At 40.9% G+C, this 21,250-nt stretch overlaps 1 protein-coding gene across 4 annotated transcripts in view; it reads right to left on the bottom strand.

Moving 5' to 3' along the window:
* Positions 1–21,250, bottom strand: part of MBTPS1 (membrane bound transcription factor peptidase, site 1) — a 99,386-nt gene that overhangs the window by 14,825 nt on the left and 63,311 nt on the right. For all 4 annotated transcript variants that reach the window (XM_072117728.1, XM_072117730.1, XM_072117729.1 and 1 more), the window contains 11 exons: positions 15,037–15,188; positions 14,777–14,938; positions 13,749–13,893; positions 13,387–13,575; positions 12,911–13,083; positions 6,039–6,154; positions 2,502–2,658; positions 1,506–1,630; positions 1,353–1,430; positions 883–1,023; positions 517–648 (listed from right to left, as the gene is read on the bottom strand). In XM_072117728.1, the coding sequence (XP_071973829.1) occupies positions 517–648; positions 883–1,023; positions 1,353–1,430; positions 1,506–1,630; positions 2,502–2,658; positions 6,039–6,154; positions 12,911–13,083; positions 13,387–13,575; positions 13,749–13,893; positions 14,777–14,938; positions 15,037–15,188 (1,570 nt within the window). The remainder of the gene's footprint in view (positions 1–516; positions 649–882; positions 1,024–1,352; positions 1,431–1,505; positions 1,631–2,501; positions 2,659–6,038; positions 6,155–12,910; positions 13,084–13,386; positions 13,576–13,748; positions 13,894–14,776; positions 14,939–15,036; positions 15,189–21,250) is intronic.

Genomic DNA, 21,250 nt, shown 5'->3' with positions numbered 1-21,250 from the left:
CCTTTAGCTGCCCCCACAATCTCCTTCCAAATCTAATACTCACCTTCCTTGTTCCCCTGCAGCAGTCTTCTCTTTCTTTACTTTTCTTCCACATTAGTGCATGGCTCCATTGTCAGGAGACAAGATGGGATGACATCACGCGTGACAGCAATAGAGCAGAGCATTAATGTGTAAATTAAGTAAAGAAAGAAGACTGCTGCAGAGGAAGGTGTTTTTTTGTTACAGGCCACGGTGGTTGGTGAACACTGCTCTATACCATGCAGTGATCTAATTCAAGAAACCATTACAGATCAAGTTGACAATAACAACCTTGGGTAACTTGAATGAAACTGATATAATATCTCATTACAGATTCTTGTGAATAAGCCAAGATAAAAAAAAATGATGTGTAAAATTGGAAAATTTAAATCCCTCACAAAGATAGATCATTTCTTAGAAGGAGAACACAATTTTAGAATATTCAAGTTGGGCATTTCTGGAGACACAAAATACAGCTACCAAAAATGTCAAATTTACCTTCCATTCTCTCTGGGGGAGAGACCCCTTCACCATTTGGAGGTTTCTGTCTGTTTTCGGAGTGACTGAGACTTGCCGGCAACACTCCATAGCAAGTGTACTGTAGTAAGGAGTCCAGAAGCCAAAAGCAATCTGTATATTTCAAAAGATAAACACATTTTGCATTAATTTATCTTGTTTTAACATACCAGCAGCACTCCCTGTCCACAGCTGGCACACAATCTGAAACTTCATGGTAAGATTTAATCAAAAAGATCCTTATGGCCATCAGTCAACAGTGTAAACCAGGTATACTTGAAGAATGTTAAATGTGTGAGTAATAAAAGCAACAGCAAAAAAAATAAATAAATAAAGAGAGTGATACACCTTTCTGCCTGTGACTGTCATCCAAGCAGTTAGAGTCTCCATAAAGCACAATCTTGCCTCCTCCTTCGGTTTGTGTTTGGTAAAGCCCTAACACAGGAACATTTTCAATCATAGATGTTTCCTGCTTCAATACTTCAAGTCCTGTACAGACAGGAAGGAAAATAAGTTAGTTACATAATAAATAAGGACAACCATGTGTGTCATGAGGTCTACAATACTGACATCAATTAACGCATGATTTTTTTTTTTTTAATGCCCATTAAGAATGCAAGTTTCCTAAGCAGTTTATGTTGGGATTTGTGCTCCTGGAGACAAAAATATATACGAGTTGATATGAACCAGACATTCCATTTGTAATTAAACTATATACATTTCGCGTGGGGGAAAAAAAAAGAAAAAAAAAAAAAACCAGATGACACCTGCTATAACAGATATAAAACGGAAGAAAAGAAATAGAATGCAACAGTTACCTTGGTCTTTTAACGTTTGTGACAAAACAGCACCATCTTCTGGAAACTTGGCAATACTGCAGCCTGAAGCATAGTACACTGCAACAACATCCAAAAGATAGGTACATACTGGAAAGACCTTACACAGCCTGTATATCATACACAACCACTTACTGTCATGATTTGCCATGGTAAAATCGCCTTCGTATATGCCATCACTGAAAGCCATATTCCATACAGACAGCAGGTCATTTAAGGCTGGGATATTAGCACCTCCAGTATCTGGCATCCACCACTGCCTAGAGGAAGATTAGGCTATGAAAAACACTTGTAGGTAAAACTACTCACCTTACCGACGCCAACCCCAGCCCACCCCTTCACCCCCGCAGATCTTCTCCTTGATTGCTGTCAGTGCCTGGTGGCAGGTCCTTGAGCACTGACTGCACACATGACGTCCGATGCGGTGTGCGGTTACCACGCAAGAACCTGCCATTGGCAGCAATGAAGAGGAGGAGCTGCAGGGGGAATCAGAAAGGGGAGTACAATTTTTTTTTTTATACATAGACTCTAGTATAAGCCAAGTTAAAAAATTTTTATCACATTTTTTGTGCTGAAAGACTTAGCTTATACTCCAGTATATATGCTAAATTGTGCTAAAAACCTAAAATGTTTTGCAACACATTATCAGTGGTTTAGACACTCGACCTTGTGTGTACAGTTTGTTATAGCAAATAATCAATACTTAGGAATATAGAATTATAGCAGTATATTGTACAAGTGATAGGACACCCAGAAGTTCATACAATTAAATCAAATGGATACAGGATTGCAACAAGGCACTGCAAGTATTGTTCACAAATAATGTCATTTGGGTAGACCATAGATGGGATAAGTTCGCAGGTCCGGAGCTTTTGTGAATGCCCTGGACCCATTCTTATAATTTCCAAATATTAAAGACATAAAAAGGTGATGAATGAAGTCAGGTGCACAATAAAGTGAACAGTATAGGCAAAAGGAAAACAACATGTAGGTTGTGAAACAGGATGATGAAGCTGATGTAATGTGGGTACACCTTCAAGTCAGCGGCATCATGTCACCATAGAGCTGCAAACCTGTTGCAGTAGGTAAAGGGGACAGCTAAATAAATAATATAACCCAGAGTCACAATACCTGGTGTTTTCATCATAGAACTTGACTTTTCTCATAACAGACGTGTTGTACCAGTCACTGAAGACAATTAATGATAGTCCATTAGCCACATCCCTGCGAAGCTTGGATATTTCCTCAGGGAAAAATTCTTCTTCACTATCAACCATAAGGAGAGTTCCTAGAAACCAAATCAGGACAAGTTCTTCTAAACACAAGCCCTTTTATAGTCTGACAGTTTAGTGGGTAATAAGCTGTTGATTGGGCCCCTTTAACAATAAAGAACTAAGAGCCCCCAAGAAGGTAGGGGAGGGAATATCCTTTAACAAAAAAAAAAAAAAAAAAAACACGGGAAAAGTTGTCAACACATTTAAGAAAACATTCGCTTGTAATTACATTGTTGTAACAATGACCAAGTGTGGAATCTAACCATCTGACATTTTAAGAAATCATCAATAAAGTAGTAGCTATTTTTACAAAGGCACTGAATTTGCACATTCATTTGCACATTATACCCAGCAACCTTACAGGTGACTAATACCTGTAGATAAACGGAACTCACCGGAGTAATCATTCAGAACTTTAATGGGTGCATGGACAGTACAGGACGCAGGCATGCGGCAAGGCGACCAGCCGTTTTGCACTGCAAAGTGCTTACTCTAGCCTCTGACGTCACCCTCCCAAAGCATGCACGATTTAAGCGCTGGCCCTGAAAGGTTGTCATGGATACATAGGTTGTCCTTTAGGTATGCCAAAATGTCATCTAGCAGGGGGCGCAATAGCCAATCTAGGTACTGGGGTATTCTGTGAGTGATCCCATGCCGGCAACAATAGAAAGCCCTGGCGGGTTATTGAGGGTCTTCTAATAGATTTGTGGGTCTTTCAACAGACTCTGTGCTTTGCGTAATGTTCAAGTCATGTAACAACCTGATGTCAGAATATTCAATACTTGACGTGGGGGTGGGTGGTGTAAAGCCTAAAGGACCAACTGTGCTCGGAATTTCACCGGGCCTCCGTTCTACTATGTAAAAACCTATGCAAATTCAATTTACATGATGCTTGAAACAAATCTATTTCAAAATTTGTAAAGTCAAAAACATTTGACATTGCATAATTAAAACCTTTGGACAACAAGACTATCAAAGGGGTTTGTTAGTAAGGTTTACCAGTCCCCACCTTGAAAACAGAGTTAGTCAGGAGTAGATACGCTGTTTCTAGACTGAATTGGCTCAGGGAGGGTGCTCCTAGGGGTAATGTTAAGTGTGGACACTTCAATTTCTGTATATAGAACATGCAAGCTAAAACATTACAGATAGGGGGCATTAAAGTGGATGTCAATGATTTGATCACCTGCAGAACCACTTTTGTAGTTTATGCTCTTTTATGTTCTTGTAATAAATTTTAGATTGGAAAAATGATTAGCAACATCTCTGAAAATCTCAAATCTATCTCCTCAGGGAATGGCTGTCCTAGGCTTATATGTTCGATAAGGACACACCATTTCAACGATTTGGTTCCACTTCGCTTCTCTGGCATTGAAAGAGTGGGCAGAAATCCCAGATGCTGTAATCACCAGAGGGATCTGTTATGCCACAAAGCCAAGTGGATCCTTAGGTCCGATGATTTGGGCGCTTTAGGACTGAATGATCGTAATGATCTCAGAGTTTTCTTGTAAATTACAGATAACAAAAAACTCCTTTTCATTTCCCCTGTCCAGCACTGCATTTGTATTACAGCAGTATGATTTTCCACTATTCTGCTTAATCATAGGACTTGCATGTTCCCTTATTTTAAACGTGTCACTATGTTTAAGAAATATGATATGTTTATTGTGTCCTTCCGGGGCCAGCGCATAAATCCCACATGTTTCGAAAGGGTGACGTCAGAGAAGGCGTTTTGCAGTGCGAAGCGGCTGGTCGCCTTGCCGCATGTTGGCGTCCTACAATCATGGCCAAAAGTTTTGAGAATGATACAAATATTATATTTTCACATAATATATGTCAGATGTTTTTATCACATAATATGATTGTACTTGTATTTCTGTATGAGTGACAAAAGCTTTTATTGACAGTTCGAATGAGTTAATGCAGCAAGTCAATATTTGCAGTGTTGACCCTTCTTCAGGACCTCTGCAATTCTCCCTGGCATGCTCTCAATCAACTTCTGGACCAAATCCTGACTGATAGACTGATCAATGCTTGCATTTTGTCACAAATTTGTAGGTTTTTGTTTGTCCATCGATCTCTTGATGATAGACCACAAGTTCTCAATGGGATTAAAATCTGGGGAGTTTCCAGGCCATGGACCCAAAATCTTTACGTTTTGTTCCCTGAGCCATTTAGTTAACACCTTAGCTTTATGGCAAGGTGCTACATCATGCTGGAAAAGGCATTGCTGGCAACCAAACTGCTCTTGGACGGTTGGGAGAAGTTGCTCTTGGAGGACATTCTGGTACCATTCTTTAGTCATGGATGTGTTTTTAGGCAAGGATGCTTTACAGTTGGCATGAGACAAGACTGGTGTCTTCTCCGAACAAGCTGTTTTCCAGATGTTCCAAACAATGAGAAAGGGGATTCATCAGAGAAAATGACTTTACCCCAGTCCTCAGCAGTCCACTCCCTGTAACTTTTGCAGAATATCAGTCTGTCCCTGATGATTTTTCTGGAGAAAAGTGGCTTCTTTGCTGCCCTCCTTGAAACCAGGCCTTGCTCCAAGAGTCTCCGCCTCACAGTGCATGCAGTCACACCTGCCTGCTGCCATTTCTGAGCAGGCTCTGCGCTGCTGGTAGCCTGATCCCGAAGCTGAAACACTTGAGACGGTCCTGGTGCTTGTTGGTCCTTCTTGGGCACCCTGGAGCCTTTTTGGCAACAATGAAACCTCTCTCCTTGAAGATGCGATTGTTGACTGAGGTGCAATCTTTCTAGCTGTGATACTCTTCCCTGTTAGGCCAGTTTTGTGCAGTGCAAAGATGACTGCACATGTTTCTTTAGAGATGACCATGGTTAACAGAAGAGAAACAATAATGCCAAGCACCAGCTTCCAAGTGTTCAGTGGTGTGATTCTAACTTAATCATGACAGATTGCTCCATTAACACAGGTGTGGGTGTTGATGAGGGCACGGCTTTAGATCAATCACTGAAATGATGTTAGCTGCTCCTTTTAAGGCAGGCCTGCAATGAAGTTGAAATGTGTTTTGGGGGGATAAAGTTCATTTTCTAGGCAAATATTGACTTTGCAATTAATTGCTGTTAAGCTGATCACTCTTTATAACATTCTGGAGTATATGCAAATTGCCATTATAAAACCTGATGCAGTAGACTTTGTAAAAATTTACATTTGTATCATTCTCAAAACTTATGGCCATGACTGTATCACCATAGCGCATTAATCATTGTAGAGTCCAAGCTAGGGGTGTCTGAAGGGATTTTCATCAGGAAAACTGATTAAATTTAACCTAAAAGACATCTAGAAAGGATATTTCTTACCCTGATGAGGTGGTATTTTAATGGTATTAAACAGTTCTTTTAACCAACTTACAAGACATACTTGCAAGGTTCTTACCATATTGGCTGGAATCAAAGCATGTGAAGGGCGACCCCAAAACCTCTACAAAATAGCCCATACTTCTTAAGTGTTGGTACATATCTCTAAAATTGGTGTGAATGTGGTCCCCATTCCTGTAAGACAAATAGCCATACCATCATTTAATAGATCAAGGTATTTAACAATACAAGTGTGATACAATATGGTTTCAAAACGATGGTAAACACTTCCCATGTGACATGTCAGAGAGCAGACCAAGAGTAGATGTTGCACTACATTTTTCCTACAGCAAAAAAAAAAAAAAAAAAAAAAAACCACACACACCACACACCGCGGTGAAAGCGCATGACGAGAAAGTGAGAAACGGGAGAGTGTGTGACGAGAAGGCGAGACACAGGGGAAGATAGATGCATGGATATATTATCTTTTGTTAACCAACTTTTATTTTAGCCAAGAGCAGTTATTTACTATCCAGGATCTACAGCTAATCGTAAAAATAAACGAAAATTTTACAAATTTGCTAAATTTCTTATGTGAAAACCCCTCGAAACTCCTAGTGATGTTCGCACAAAGATAATTTTAAACACCTGCTTAGATTGTTATAGTACCAGGTTTATCTAAGCTTTTATTTAGGTTCTGAGCATTCTACTAGCATCTAGCTATGCTATAAAAACTATCTGTAGCTTGTAGAGGAAGTTTCTGCACCAAAGCACTTGCTGGCAGTTAGTGCTCGAGTCTGAGCTTGTCTTGTATTGCAGGGGGGAGGGGCAGGAGGCAGAGAGCACTGCAACCGTGCAGATAAGAGAAGCTATTCATGAGAAGAATCTGACCATGGCCAAAATTGTAAACATCAGGACAGAGACAGGATAACAATAACATTATCTCATTCACTGTGGTTAACAAAAATACAACATTTTACGGATAGGATTCCATCCGGAGTATATTTAAGAATTTTGTCTGTGTGGGAATACTTTTTTAAAGTAGTTCAGGTAACTTGCACAGGTACTTTTAACCCCCTTCTTGATATGTCCAGCTTCTGGCATCGGCAGTGGCACAGAATGGAGGAATGGGATGAAAGAATAAACTTTCCCCATCTAACTTGGAATAATTGGGTGCTGCTTCCAGGAGCAATAGGGAGGCTACAATACAACAGGTAATGGGACAATATTTTCATGTCTGAAGGTATCCTATTAAATTTGTCCAAGAAATTAGATTAGCGCCACGATCGCCCAGCTGCACCAAAGTAGAAGAAACAAGCAACCTTACCCAGATATGCAATGCACTAATTGAGGTTCTCAAAACACAGCAGAGGGGAAATTGCATTGCAATATTCTATAACCTATCACCAGATGATTTTATGTGTTTTATATATGCGGCTGCGCGCCAAGATTGAGTTCTGCATTTTCTAAGAGAATGGTGTGTTTTAGTGAGTGCTCTCATCCCAGTACCGGGAGCAATGAAAGGGTTAAAACGAAAGTCAACTTGCAATTGTAGGGGGGGGGGGGGGGGGTTTAAGCCCCAGACAAAAATAACTCACATTGGAGTCCACTGGGTTGGCATACTAAAATTGACACTTGACCATTGAGATGACCTCCGCAGGAGTCCAGGCGGCCAGTGACCAGAACTGACAAAGAGCGCTCGGGGGCAAGTCTAATTTATTGTCTACCTTGACTGTTTCGCTGGCTGGGTAAGGTCATTTCCCTGTGTGATATTATGTACTTTGCCACAATTATAGTGAGCATACTGTCATATTTAAAGGCAAAGAACCACTTGTAATGTGACTGAACAGTGACGGACAGTGCGAGTTTAGCGGATGCTGTGAGACGAGAAGAAGGAGTAACCCTTAGATGATCTCAATACTAGAGTGGGAGGTATTCTGTTGGCGATTGACAAATCATCATAGTGTCTGGGATACTGTTTATTTGGGACCGTATTTGCCCATGGAGGTATAGAGCTCAATTTGTGCACATGCAGCGGAGAGTGCGTTGCAATCCCTTGTGGGAGTCTGAACGGTCTCGAGAACTAGTGATAGACAGCAACATGTTTTAGAGTCTAAAAGACAGTAACTTGGTGTAGCATCCTTTTTAAGAAAATCTCTGACATATAGTTTCTTTGTTTGTCAATAAATTGAGGTGTCGGCATCCGCTGAATCTTTGGGGATGTGTCCCTTTAATGGTATTGTAGTTGTAGACTCAGGTGGTGAACAGTAAATTGATTCAAGCGCATTACGGACAAGGGACTCAGATTGTTTCTCACATGAAGGGGAAAGATGCACAGACAGAAAGTTGGCTTGATGTAAGTAGACAGTTGGTTGTTGAAAGTTGAGTAGGACTGATGGAAAAGTGCAAAGTTGACATAATGGAACATAAGGGCTGGTAGCATTGCAGTGAAAAGAAAAGTATTAGTTAAGTTTTGAAGGTGTCAGTTGATCTCCTAAATGTACAAATGAGAAAACTTGATCAGATTTGCAAACAGACACTTAGAGCCTATGGCTTTGACAGACAGACCAGGACAGAGTGACAGGAATCCTTCACTGTCGGCCATTTTAGAACAGTTTATTTTCTTAAGCCCCGGAAGTTAACTGCCTATGACTCTACTCTGTTGGTAGCCATAAAGGCTGGTTGAGTATAATAGTTGTAGAAAATAACTGGTTTTTGGTGTAGTTTATCAGCTGAGCACCCTTGGAGAATCTTGATAGATGTCTGGAATAAAAGTAAGCAAAGGTGAATATTTTCACGGATTCCAGATTTCTGTTGAGAGAATTCTTGGAGTATGAAGTTTCTAACTCTCTGGTACATGCTTTATGGAGTTTGTAGCATAAACAAGGGAGAGCGAGGGGGCATGAATCGGATTTGTTATCTCACCTCAAAGAGCTTACAGGCTGACCTTGTTAAAGTTTACAAAAGGTGGGGGCACATCGCTGCATCCAGTGTCTTAGTTGACAGTTCAAAGGCTTGAAGGATTCTGCTTGTGATGCAAGAATACAGTGTGCCCTGCTTATGCCACGTAATGTCACTCTTAGATGAACAGAACAGACCAACATTAACAGACTAAGCAAGGACGAGCTGCCAACTCTATGACAAAGCCTATAACTTTGGTTTCCTTCTTGACTAAACACCAACACTTCATTTAAGTGAAACTGACTTCTGTTTGAGACGTTGGAGTCTGGCTAGAACTTTATAGATAGCATGGAACACTGGGCTAGAGATAGTTAAGGGAGAATCCCATATGTCAAGATGAGATAAAGCAGAGACCTAAACAGTCAAGGGAAGAGTTCGAAAGGGAACAGTTTACAGCTTTTGGACATATGGGGTAAGACCTGAGAGTGTAATGTACATCTAATGCATTTTGCCAGCTGTTTTGTAACAGGTCGTTACCAAAGGTGTTAACGGACTAGAGACATCTCTGCCACACTGGCGTACAGAGGTACCGACGAGACTGACAGAAAGCCAGGGGAACAGAGACCAGGATCGGCAGTTTCACAGACCACTGCCAAAGGGAGACAGAAAAGTTCCAGTCCTGTGAGAGTCCGGCGACATTCCATGAAACGGAGACACCCTCAACAGGGCAGGACGAGGACATCAGCAGGCACACCCTCCCCAAAGACAGTGTTGGCTCCTTTTGTGGGACTCCTCCCCTGTTAGCCCAGTGATGATTTACTTGTTCCAGGTCAAGAAAAAGAACCCGGAAAGGACAGCCGGATAAATGTATGATCGTCCAAGCTGCAATGATTTTACTTAAGCTATTACCAGCGGTCCTTAATCCACACATTTCACTGGCAGCAGTCCCCGAGAATGCCACATTCTTCACGGTTATTTATTTGACAAATGTTTAAATCTCTGTGCCCCTACATGGAGATTGCCAGGACCTACTAGCCTTTACTAATTTAGTCTTCCAGTGCCTGGTGCAGATTCCCACAAGGGGGGGGGGGGGGGGTTTGGGAGGGAACTCCCCCATCCAGTACTCCATACTCCACGGCCCTACAGGGAATAGACTGGCAGACTAGCCCCTTACTGGAAGTTTTACAGTATGTGGAAGACCTACTGTTTTGTTCCTCCATTTTGCCAGGATAAATCTATTGACGTTATGTGTTTTCTGTTCCAGAAGGGTTGCAAAGCTTCCAGAGAAACTCCAGTACTGCCAGGAGAAGGTTGTCTTCCTAGGCCACTGCTTTTCAGACACAAGTAGACACCTGACAGAGGAAAGAAGGCTGGCAGTCCAGAATATGCCCCTGTCCCAAGGCCCTAAGCCTCTTCACATGTTTCTAGGACTGGCCAAATACTGCAGGTCTGCTGCCTCCAGCTTGATGCAGCCCCTTTTATAACTGAATTGCCTCTCCCCCATTTGCCCTGGCAAAGGGGTTAATTTCGGCAGTGTTTTTTCTGGAAGAAACACAGGAATTTTCTTAGTCCAAATTTTTACTTTTAACCCCTTCACGCTCAGTGACGGATATATCCGCCATGGAGCTGTGAAGGTTGTATGAAGAAGGCTCACGGGCTGAGCCTTCTTCATACAGAGATGGGCTTTGCTGCATATCGCAGCAAAGACCCATCGCTATCACCCGCGGTCGGTGCTTGCACCGATCACGGGTGTTAACCTTTTCTTTGCCGCCGGCGGCACTTTAAACATCTTACCTCCGATCGCCGCTCCCCCAAACGTCATCGGGGGGCGGCGATCGGTTGCCATGGTAGCCTCGGGTCTTCGTTTGACCCGAGGATACATGGCTTCTGCATATCCATTACAATGAGCCTGTGTCCAAAACGCGACTTTTACACCTTTTTAGATGACATAAAAAATGTAATAAAAAATGATCAAAATGTCACACAGTCCTCAAAATGGTAGCAATGAGAATGTCGGCTCATTTCGCAAAAAATGACACCTCACACAGCTCCATGCGCCAAAGTATGAAAAAGTTATTCGCGTCAGAAGATGGCAAATTTTTGAAAATGTATTAAAACGCAATAAAACCTGTATATATTTGGTATCACCGCGATCGCACCAAACCAAAGAATAGGCGTGTTATTTGGAGCGCAGAGTGAAAGTCGTAAAAACTGAGCCCACAAGAACAAGACGCACATGCAGTTTTCTTCATTTTTTCCACATTTGGAATTTTTTTGCGGCTTCCCACTACATGGCATGGAATAATAAACAACATCATGGGAAAGTAAAATTTGTTACGCACAAAATAAGCCCTCACACAGGTCTGTACACGGAAAAATGAAAAAGTTATGGATTTTTGAAGATGGAGAGCGAGAAATTAGCGAAAATACCCTGCGTCCTTAAGGGGTTAAACAACATTTAGGCTTTAAACAGATAAAAATAGATATATAAAAAACATTTTTTTCCAGACTAACTATAGCAGTACACTAAATACAGACATTTTAACATTGTGTGCCACTGTATGCTGCAAATGGTGATCTACCGGTGAGGTCTGTGTCCAGGCTAGTTTGTAATAAAAAGACAGTAACGAGATGGTAAACAAATTTTGGTGTTAGTATAAATTGCTTATGAAAATAGTCAAAAAAAATCTTTGAGAACATAATTTTTTTAAACACTTCTCACCTGTAACTTGGGCTGCAGCTACTGTGGCTATATGCAACTTTAGCATGAGACTGCTGAAGTTAATACCTGGCTACAGTGTCACCCTAAAATAATTATATAACTACACAGTTTTGCAGCAGTGGTTCAACAGCAAGTATGCTTTGTTTCTCTATTAACCTCTTACCGACATGGGTGTCGGTGCATGAAGAGGGCTCACGGGCTGAGCCCACTCCATAGCCGGTAAGTGTTTGCTGCATATTGCAGCAAAGGCTTACCGGTAACACCTGCGATCGGTGCCAACACCGATCGCGGGCATTTTCCCGCTGATCGCCGCCAGCGGCTTCAAAAAGTGGCTTGCCGAGGATCGTCGGCTTCGTGTCAACCCATTCATGAATGAGGAGGAAAATCCCCATATACTGCAATACTTTAGTATGGCACAGACAGCCGAGGCTTAAAGTACCCTAGGGAGTCAAAAAATAGTAAAAATAAGAAGAAAAAAAAAAAAGTAAAAAAAAAAAAAAACACAATTATAAAAACTCAAATCAACCCCCTTTCCCTAAAACTAAATCATAAACACATTAGGTATCGACGCATCCGAAAATGCCCGATCAAAATATAATAACGATTTTTCACTGCGTTTAACCCCGTAACAGAAAATCGCGCCCTAAGTCGGAAATGGCACTTTTTTGCCATTTTTAAAAAAATTAAAATTCAATAAAAAGTGATCAAAAGATACCAAAGTATAAAAGTTATTAGCGCCAGAAGATGGGAAAATCCCCTCAAAATTTTTGGACAGGAGGATTTAATTTTTGTAAATGCATGGAAACATAAAACCTATACAAAATGTAGTAGCCCCATAATGGTACCGACCCAAAGAATAAACATGTAGACATGTCATTTGGGGCATACAGTGAAATCTGTAAAAATCCAAGCCCACAAGAATACGGCGCAAATGCGGTTTTCTACCAATTTCACTGCATTTGGAATTTTTCCCGCTTCCCAGTACACGGCATGGAATATTAAATAACATCACTATGAAGTGCAGTTTGTTACGCAGAAAACGAGCCATAACACAGCTCTGTACATGGAAAATTTTGTAAAAAGTTAGATTTTTGAAGGTGGGGAGTGAAAAATGAAAACGTAAAAACAAAAAAGGGCTGCGGCGGGAAGGGGGTTATACAATTAAATGCAATTGTGGACAATTATTTATGCCTTTTTACAGGTTGAAATGGCTTCTACAAACATGAACTCAAACAGGAGCAGTTTGGGTACACACAAAAAGCAAGAATAGCCTGTGTGTTAAATCTGGCTACCTTTGCCACATATAGAGGGCAGTAACGTGAACTCACCAGTCTAAAGGGTCATTCTTCATCCTTAGATTATCTCTTGGGAAGTAACCTGGGGGGTAACGGAGGTTATGATACTGATCCCAAAGAACCCTTTTATTACGTGGTGGCGTAGGAATGATCTTGACTTTGATTGGTAGTTTAACAGTAGAGAACTGTTCAGCAGAATTTTTTTGCTGCAAGGTAAATATTCAGTAAATTATAAGTCATACTCAATATGCAATACTTTATTCATAAAAACAAATACCCATGTTTCCAGAACATAATATGTATAAGTACATTTAAATAGGGGTAAAGTCCTAATGGTCTATGAAGCAATGGATATCTAAAACCTGGACAAAATAACTTGAAAAAGCCAACAGAGAACACATGTTCAGGCAATCACTCCACTGCTCAGCATAAAACTGTCCTGTTTTCTTAGATAGTAATAAGACTTAGAAACGTGTCTGGTGATAACACCTTAATGAAAAGGCACTTACCTCGTTGCCTTCTGGAGATGCAACTGTAATCATGACATGACCCTGGGCAATGCCTTCCCACGAAGCCGCTTTTTTTGCTACAGAGATGGAGATAGCTAGGTAGCCAGACCACGGCCACAAGACCGATGAATAGGAGAAGGCAACTTCAATGTTGTCACCATTGTGTGGGAGATATGGCTGCCAGTCAGGCTAAATATTATTTAAAAAAAAAAAAGTAAATAATTATATATATACACACACACATATACACTTATACTTTATACACATACAATTATTTTATTTTATTACTTCAAATATCTAGGCTGATCCAATAAGTCAATTTTAAATTTTTCACCATCTCTGCAACACCAACCAAAACTTACTTTGTCCACAATCCTTCCAGTGACTCCCATGCCATTTAATATAGTTACGTTTACAATTGTTGGCATCCCACCATAGTAAATGGGCTGAGAACAGTACGGCCACATGTAGGGACATTCTGTGAGGTCCACGTAGCTAGGACTTAAACTAGAGGGAACAAAAACATCCTGTTTATTATACATACTATAGTTTAAAATATTTCAATGTTCTCTAAACTTCAACCTTTGCACAAATCAGTAGTACAAGTGACTACAACATTATAAAACATTTTATGAGAGCAAAGTGCTTTCATCACCACTGGAGCTTATCACGCTCTGTCCTTTCCTTCTAACCTACTTTTCACACTGAATTTTGTGAATTCCTCCTTGCTAGCAACAAATCAGAAGGCATCTTTATGCAGAGGAAGCTGCATCTCTATCCAGCAGCTTTTCCAGCAACTCCCATACAGTGGAGACACGAGAGCTGATGAAAAGTGAAGATTACATGTTATATAATAATAGGTTTACTCCTCAAGTACGGAGACTGGATTCCAAATTTCTGCAAAGTTTGTTGAAAACTTAGGGCCAGTTCACACCTGCATTCAGACTTCCGCTTTGCAGTTTCGGATGAATAATGGATCTGTCTTTTTCCCACAGTTTTCAATAGACTTGTAAGAATAACAGTTTGTACCCGTTTTTACCTGTTCCATCCATTAATTGAGCATTTTTTTTATCTCCCGTCTGAAGTAACAGAAGACCCCTTTCCAGCATATTTTTAACAGCTTTTTATATGGATGATAGACGATACAAACCGATACAAAATTAAGACCATCAGTGAATCCACCCTTTATTTTATACCAAGCATGCTCCAATTTCACATCCCATAGTTTCAATGCAACCTCTATTGGCCAAAGCAGAAAGGAGAAGGGGAGAAAAAAAAAAAAAAAAAAAACGCCTGAACACAGATTCGCACTGGTGTTAAGCATTCAAACATTGGGGAAAAGTCAGTAAAATTATATATATTACATACATATATTCACATACATACATACCTGGCCTGTGGCTTGTAACTGCTAAGGATTTGGTAGGCACGAAGTAGATCCAATTTACCATGTCCTTGCTCAAACATATTGACCCCTGGAAGTCTACGTGCTGAAGCAATGAGAGCCTGTTTCATGCTGGCTGGATTTACCATCTCTCTCTTCTGAACAGTACTACAAAACAAAATCATCAAAAATACTCAAGTTAACCGACCTATTTATACAAGGCTACACAAGAATAACTACTTTTTGAACTAATGCAGCATAGTTACCTTACAAGCAGTGTCACTGCTCCAGCCACAACAGGGGAAGCAACACTGGTGCCAGATAAGGAGCGACAGCCACCTTTCATACCAGATCCTCTAACCCCAGAGCCATAGGTGACAATGTCTGGTTTCATCCTGCCGTATCCTGCAGGTAGTTCCTAAGAAAAAAAAAATAAAAATATTAAAGTTATTCTTTAACCCTTTCACTGTCGGACATTTCTGAACATTTTGTCGCATTATTGGCCAGAGCATAAATTGCTATTTTGTCAAAATCATTTTTTAATGTACACACAACCTTCATGCAACTTTGCATCAAACTGTAATAAAATGCCAAATTTACATAAATTCCTCTAAAATGTGTACAAATCCAGAATACTTATTTATAGAAAATATACTTTTCTTAAAAAAAAAAATAAAAAAAAAAAGTAAGATTTGAGGACTTCATACATACTCCACATGTATATATTCACCCACATCAAGCGGAGGAGTAGTGGGACCGAGCAAGATCATTCAGTATGTATACTGTTTTCTGCTTATAATTTGCATATCTTTGCATATTTTTTTTTTGTGCTTTAACAACTAACACTCAGCTGTGTGTACTAATCAACAACCTCTGTACTCCTAGTGTGGTTATAGATAACTAGAGTTCGAAGAGCTGAGTGGAGTTTGCATGATCCCCGCCCCTAATGCCAGGGCATGTATTTATGGAGGATTGTTTTCTAGAATAGCCATACATATTGTAAATATTGTACACTGAGGTCATAAGGTGGGAGGTCATTCTAACTAACAATCCACTTAGACCACCAGTTGGTTTTCCCCCTTTTTTTGTCTGACTCTAAAGGGGGAGGAAGGAAAGGAGGGAAAAGAAAAAAAGGAGAAAAGAACAGTTACAATCTGGAGTAAAGAACAGGCTATCAGATGGAGGATTATCCCAAGGAGGAAAAGCTGGATAAGTTTATACAATTCCCAAATCCGGTAAAAGAAAAGAACAAGAAAGCAGAAGAGAAACCTAGAAGTGCCACTTTCAGCGATAGAGCAGCGACAAGAACAACTGACGAATGAAGGAACAACAGGATCTGTAGATTCTGCAGACAAAATCTCTCTAAAGGACATATCGCTGCAAATAGCTCAATGTACCTCTGCAGTAGGGCAAGTGTTGAAGGAAATACGGAGTATGAAAGAAAAAAAAAAATGGATATCTTTGGTGTTGAGATTAACAAATTTAGTGAAAGTTGTAGAAACAGATAAGAATAGGGAATGCTGAGGATACATTATCTGACCACCGTCAAGAGAGAATACATCAAGAAGGAATAACCAGAGGCTGGTGGGCTTTCCTGTGGGTGTAGAAGGTACAAATATTATAGGGTTTATATGCAACCAGGGGTCCGTCTAGGAATATCCTGTGGATATTAAAAAAAGGTTAAGGGCAAAGGGTGTGATATACTCCTTAATATACCCAGCGAAGCTGAGTGGGCAGGGAGGGTCTTGAAGATCTAGAGGCAGGGCCCATGTGTGAGTCAGCAGAGGTAATGCTCTGAGACAAGTCTGGGGTGCTGTGGTTGGTGATTATGTATACTAGGGGTAAAAAATTAGGGGGTATGATTCCAATATATACAGGATTATTACATTTCTGCGAGGCTTAAACAACAAAATAAAAAACAAAGCAGTATTTGACCTGTGCCTCATATCAACCTGACCTGAAATGCCTACAGGAGACCGATCTGTTAAAAGAGTCTTGTGGTAAGACCCCAAAACCGTGGTTATCCCATCATTACCACTATGTTTACGTTTACCTATGCACGTGGTGTGAGCTTGATTTATAGGTGGGTCACTTATCAAGAGCTCGCCGTAGAGTTAGACCCATTTGGTAGGTTTGTCATCCTGCATTGCATACTGAATGAACTTGAAGTGGAATAGGTGGGAATATATCTTCCACCATCGGCCCCAGAGAGGGCGATGCCGGATATATGGAATAAGCCAAATAAATATTATTATCTCCCGGTTATATGGATGGGGATTTTAATCGTGTGTTAGATGAAGGTTTAGATAGAGCAAGGGTTGGTGTGGTATGGAATGCGAAAGGAGCAACAACATTTGGTAGACTGCTGGAAGAAATTGGGTTACGAGATGTGTGGAAAATGAGGTTTCCTTCCAGGCCAGGTTATACCCGTTATTCCAAATATACATCTTTTCTAGAATAGATCCAAATCTAGCAAATAGGAGTGTATTGTGCATAATTGAAAAAAAATCATTATGGGTGCAAGATGATTATCAGATCATATCCCAATGTGCTTTACGCTGCACTCTAGGGCAGACTTGGGAATCATTTTTTATAAAATTAATCAGTTTATGACGAGGACATGCTAAAAGAAGATATTAAACTATTTTTGGAAAATTGTGGGGACATGCAGGATGTAAGAATTGAATGGAATGCATTCAAAGCCCATCTTAGAGGGGCGGTGCAAGGTAGTATGACACGATATTAGAGAAGAGGCAATGCACAATTGCAAGAGGTTAAAAAGAGTAACTGAAATTGGAAGAAACCTTCCTGCTCAATTCTGCAGAGGAAAAAAAAAAAAAAATTAAAATTATGGGTCGATGCCCAAGAATGTTTGAAACCAGTGTGCATGGAGAGAGAGCATTGCCATCTGCCAAAAAGCAGACCCAGAAAAATGTAATGGGACAGTTTACCTCAATGAAAAAACTAGCTTCACTTGTTAAAAACCAAAGATCTAAAAATGAGATTGGAGGGATAAGAGCCAAAAGTGGTGTGTTGATCACTTTGCAAGAAGGAATTAGAAAATAATTTGTGGATTATTTCAAAAAGGGTATATACACTCACCGGCCACTTTATTAGGTACCCAATGCTAGTAACGGGTGGGACCCTTTTGACTTCAGAACTGCCTCAATTCTTCGTGGCATAGATTCAACAAGGTGCTGGAAGCATTCCTCAGAGATTTTAATCCATATTGACATGATGGATCACACAGTTGCTGCAGATTTGTCGGCTGCACATCCATGATGCGAATCTCCCGTTCCACCACATCCCAAAGATGCTCTATTGGATTGAGATCTGGTGACTGTGGAGGCCATTTGAGTACAGTGAACTCATTGTCATGTTCAAGAAACCAGTCTGAGATGATTCCAGCTTTATGACATGGCGCATTATCCTGCTGAAAGTAGCCATCAGATGTTGGGTACATTGTGGTCATAAAGGGATGGACATGGTCAGCAACAATACTCAGGTAGGCCGCGGCATTGCAACGATGCTCAATTAGTACCAAGGGGCCAAAAGAGTGCCAAGAAAATATTCCCCACACCATGACACCACCACCACCAGCCTGAACCGTTGATACAAGGCAGGATGGATCCATGCTTTCATGTTGTTGACGCCAAATTCTGACCCTACCATCCGAATGTCGCAGCAGAAATCGAGACTCATCAGACCAGGCAACGTTTTTCCAATCTTCTACTGTCCAATTTCGATGAGCTTGTGCAAATTGTACCCTCAGTTTCCTGTTCTTAGCTGAAAGGAGTGGCACCCGGTGTGGTCTTCTGCTGCTGTAGCCCATCTGCCTCAAAGTTCGACATACTGTGCGTTCAGAGATGCTCTTCTGCCTACCTTGGTTGTAACGGGTGGCGATTTGATTCACTGTTGCCTTTCTATCAGCTCGAACCAGTCTGCCCATTCTCCTCTGACCTCCGGCATCAACAAGGCATTTCCGCCCACAGAACTGCCGCTCACTGGATGTTTTTTTCTTTTTCGGACCATTCTCTGTAAACCCTAGAGATGGTTGTGCGTGAAAATCCCAGTAGATCAGCAGTTTCTGAAATACTCAGACCAGCCCTTCTGGCACCAACAACCATGCCACGTTCAAAGGCACTCAAATCACCTTTCTTCCCCATACTGATGCTCGGTTTGAACTGCAGGAGATTGTCTTGACCATGTCTACATGCCTAAATGCACTGAGTTGCTGCCATGTGATTGGCTGATTAGAAATTAAGTGTGAACGAGAAGTTGGACAGGTGTACCTAATAAAGTGGCCGTCGGAGCTAGGTGTGAGCAAGGATTCAATTGCAGAAATGTTAGGGCTTCTTCTATAGGGATTTTAGGGGTGCGAATTCCCTAACATTAGAAAACCCAATAACAATAGAGGAAATAAGAGAGGTCCTGCAGGATCTTCCAAAAGGAAAGGCAGTGGGGTCGGATGGGATACCAGAGGTCCTAATACAATTCTCGGATTTGATTCTTCCTATGCTTCTTGAGGTATACAACTTTTCACTCAGCAAGGGAGAATTGGTTTCAATGAGGAAGGACCTTATTATTTTGTTATTGAAATAATATTATAAAAGAAATAACAAACAAATTACAAACTAACATTGATAAAAATCAAACAGGAGACGTTAAAGAAAAAAGGCAAATTCAAACGAGATACCTATGACTATGTGCATGAACAGGTGAATGAGTGGGGGAGATGGGAGCAGAAATGGACAACGCCTCGTTCCATACTCAGGAAATTATCCCACAGGAGACGTTACAAAGGCAATTTGAAAGTTAATTTCATTTCCTCCGAGCTAGAAACTTCAAATGTAAAAGCAACCTTCAAAAAACGAATGAGAAGGGAGGGGGGGGGGGGCTATAATACAGTATATAAAAAAAAAAAAAAAAAACCTCAAGCACAGGAGAGAAAGTTTAAGAGCCGACAGCAGAAGTAACTACCAACTCTACCGTAATTGATATTTTAAACCTGTCCGATTCCCCTCTTAACACAGAAGCAATTGAAAAATTAGATCCAAAGTATAGTACTTCTATTTGTTCCAACTTTGATCTTTTCAATACATTAAAGGATGTGAATAAATTTATCAGGGGTCTTACTGAGAAGAAACATTTTATAGGAGATACACCTTCATCTGAAGACTGACACATGGACACTTGCCAATGATCATGAAGGCATGTTCCCTATGAACAAGTACAGTGACATGAATTTTGCAGACCAACTTACAGTAGTCACATTAACAGAAATCAGTAATTACACCGACGATAAACAGAATATTGTGGCTAAATCCAATATCCCATACAGGCAAGGGTGGAGGCCATGTACAGGTACGAGGAGGTTATTGAACGAGACCTCAAAAGGCTTCATCTCAACAATTTCCGTGCCCCTCGTAATCGCACTAAAATCCTTACAGGAGGAGGATACTAAAATTATTAAGATGGCAGATAAGGGGAGCATGGTGGTTGTTATGAGCCGAGATCTTTACAAGTCGCAAGTAGAAAAGCTATTGGCTGATCAGAGCATATCGAGTTCTACCATCGAACCCCAGAAGGAAGTGCTCACAAGAGATGTATAACATCACGGACTATGGGGTGGCTCTGGGAGTCTTAACAGAAAGGGTGAATTTTTAAAAATCAAGAATCCCATTACACCCATCATGCACACATTGCCAAAAAGTCATAAGGGCACCAACCCTGGCAGGGACCCATGAGACCGATAGCATCTGGGATAGGTTCCTTTAATGAGCGCTTGTGCCAATGGCTAGACACCTTTTTACAGCCTCTTGTTAAAAGAATACCTGGCTATCTGCAGGACACAGTTGATGTGCTGAGGGGTGTGCAGAGAATCACGTGGCAGCCAGACTTTTCATGGGTCACCTGGTCTCTCTGCACACCTCCATATCTCACCAGGTTGCCATGCAGGCCCTGGATTTACATATTACCAAGTACAGAGGCTACGAGGAATTTTACAATTAATTCTCAAGGAGGTAACCTGGTACCTTAAGACTCAATTTTTTCAGCTTTAATGACACTTTATTTAGAGATACGGGGGTATCGATGGGGTGAAATTTTCGCCCTCATTGGCCAATTTGGTTTTGGCAATGTGGGAGGAGTACATCTTTACAGTCAGTAATCCTTTCTGTGATGCCACATGCCACGCACTGGAACGGCAGATACATCGACGATCTCCGGTTGGTGTGGGTTGGGAGATGTATCTGCCGTGCCGGTGTTCGTGGACCACATTAACAATCCTTATGATTTGAAATTCACTTTCTTTGTGGAAAGGACAAATATCGAGTTTGACTTAAAATTGAAAGTAGAGAAATCTGTGGTAATCTCCACATGTACTCACCGTAGGGAAACTTGCATGCAATACCATTCTTCATGCCCGCAGTTCACACTCGATACATACAGTTAAAGCGGTACCTCTTGGAGAGAGGACTA

Source organism: Engystomops pustulosus, chromosome 7 (assembly GCF_040894005.1).
Source record: "Engystomops pustulosus chromosome 7, aEngPut4.maternal, whole genome shotgun sequence".
Classification (NCBI taxonomy): Eukaryota; Metazoa; Chordata; class Amphibia; order Anura; family Leptodactylidae; genus Engystomops; species Engystomops pustulosus.
This window is presented reverse-complemented; position numbering and strand designations above follow the sequence as displayed.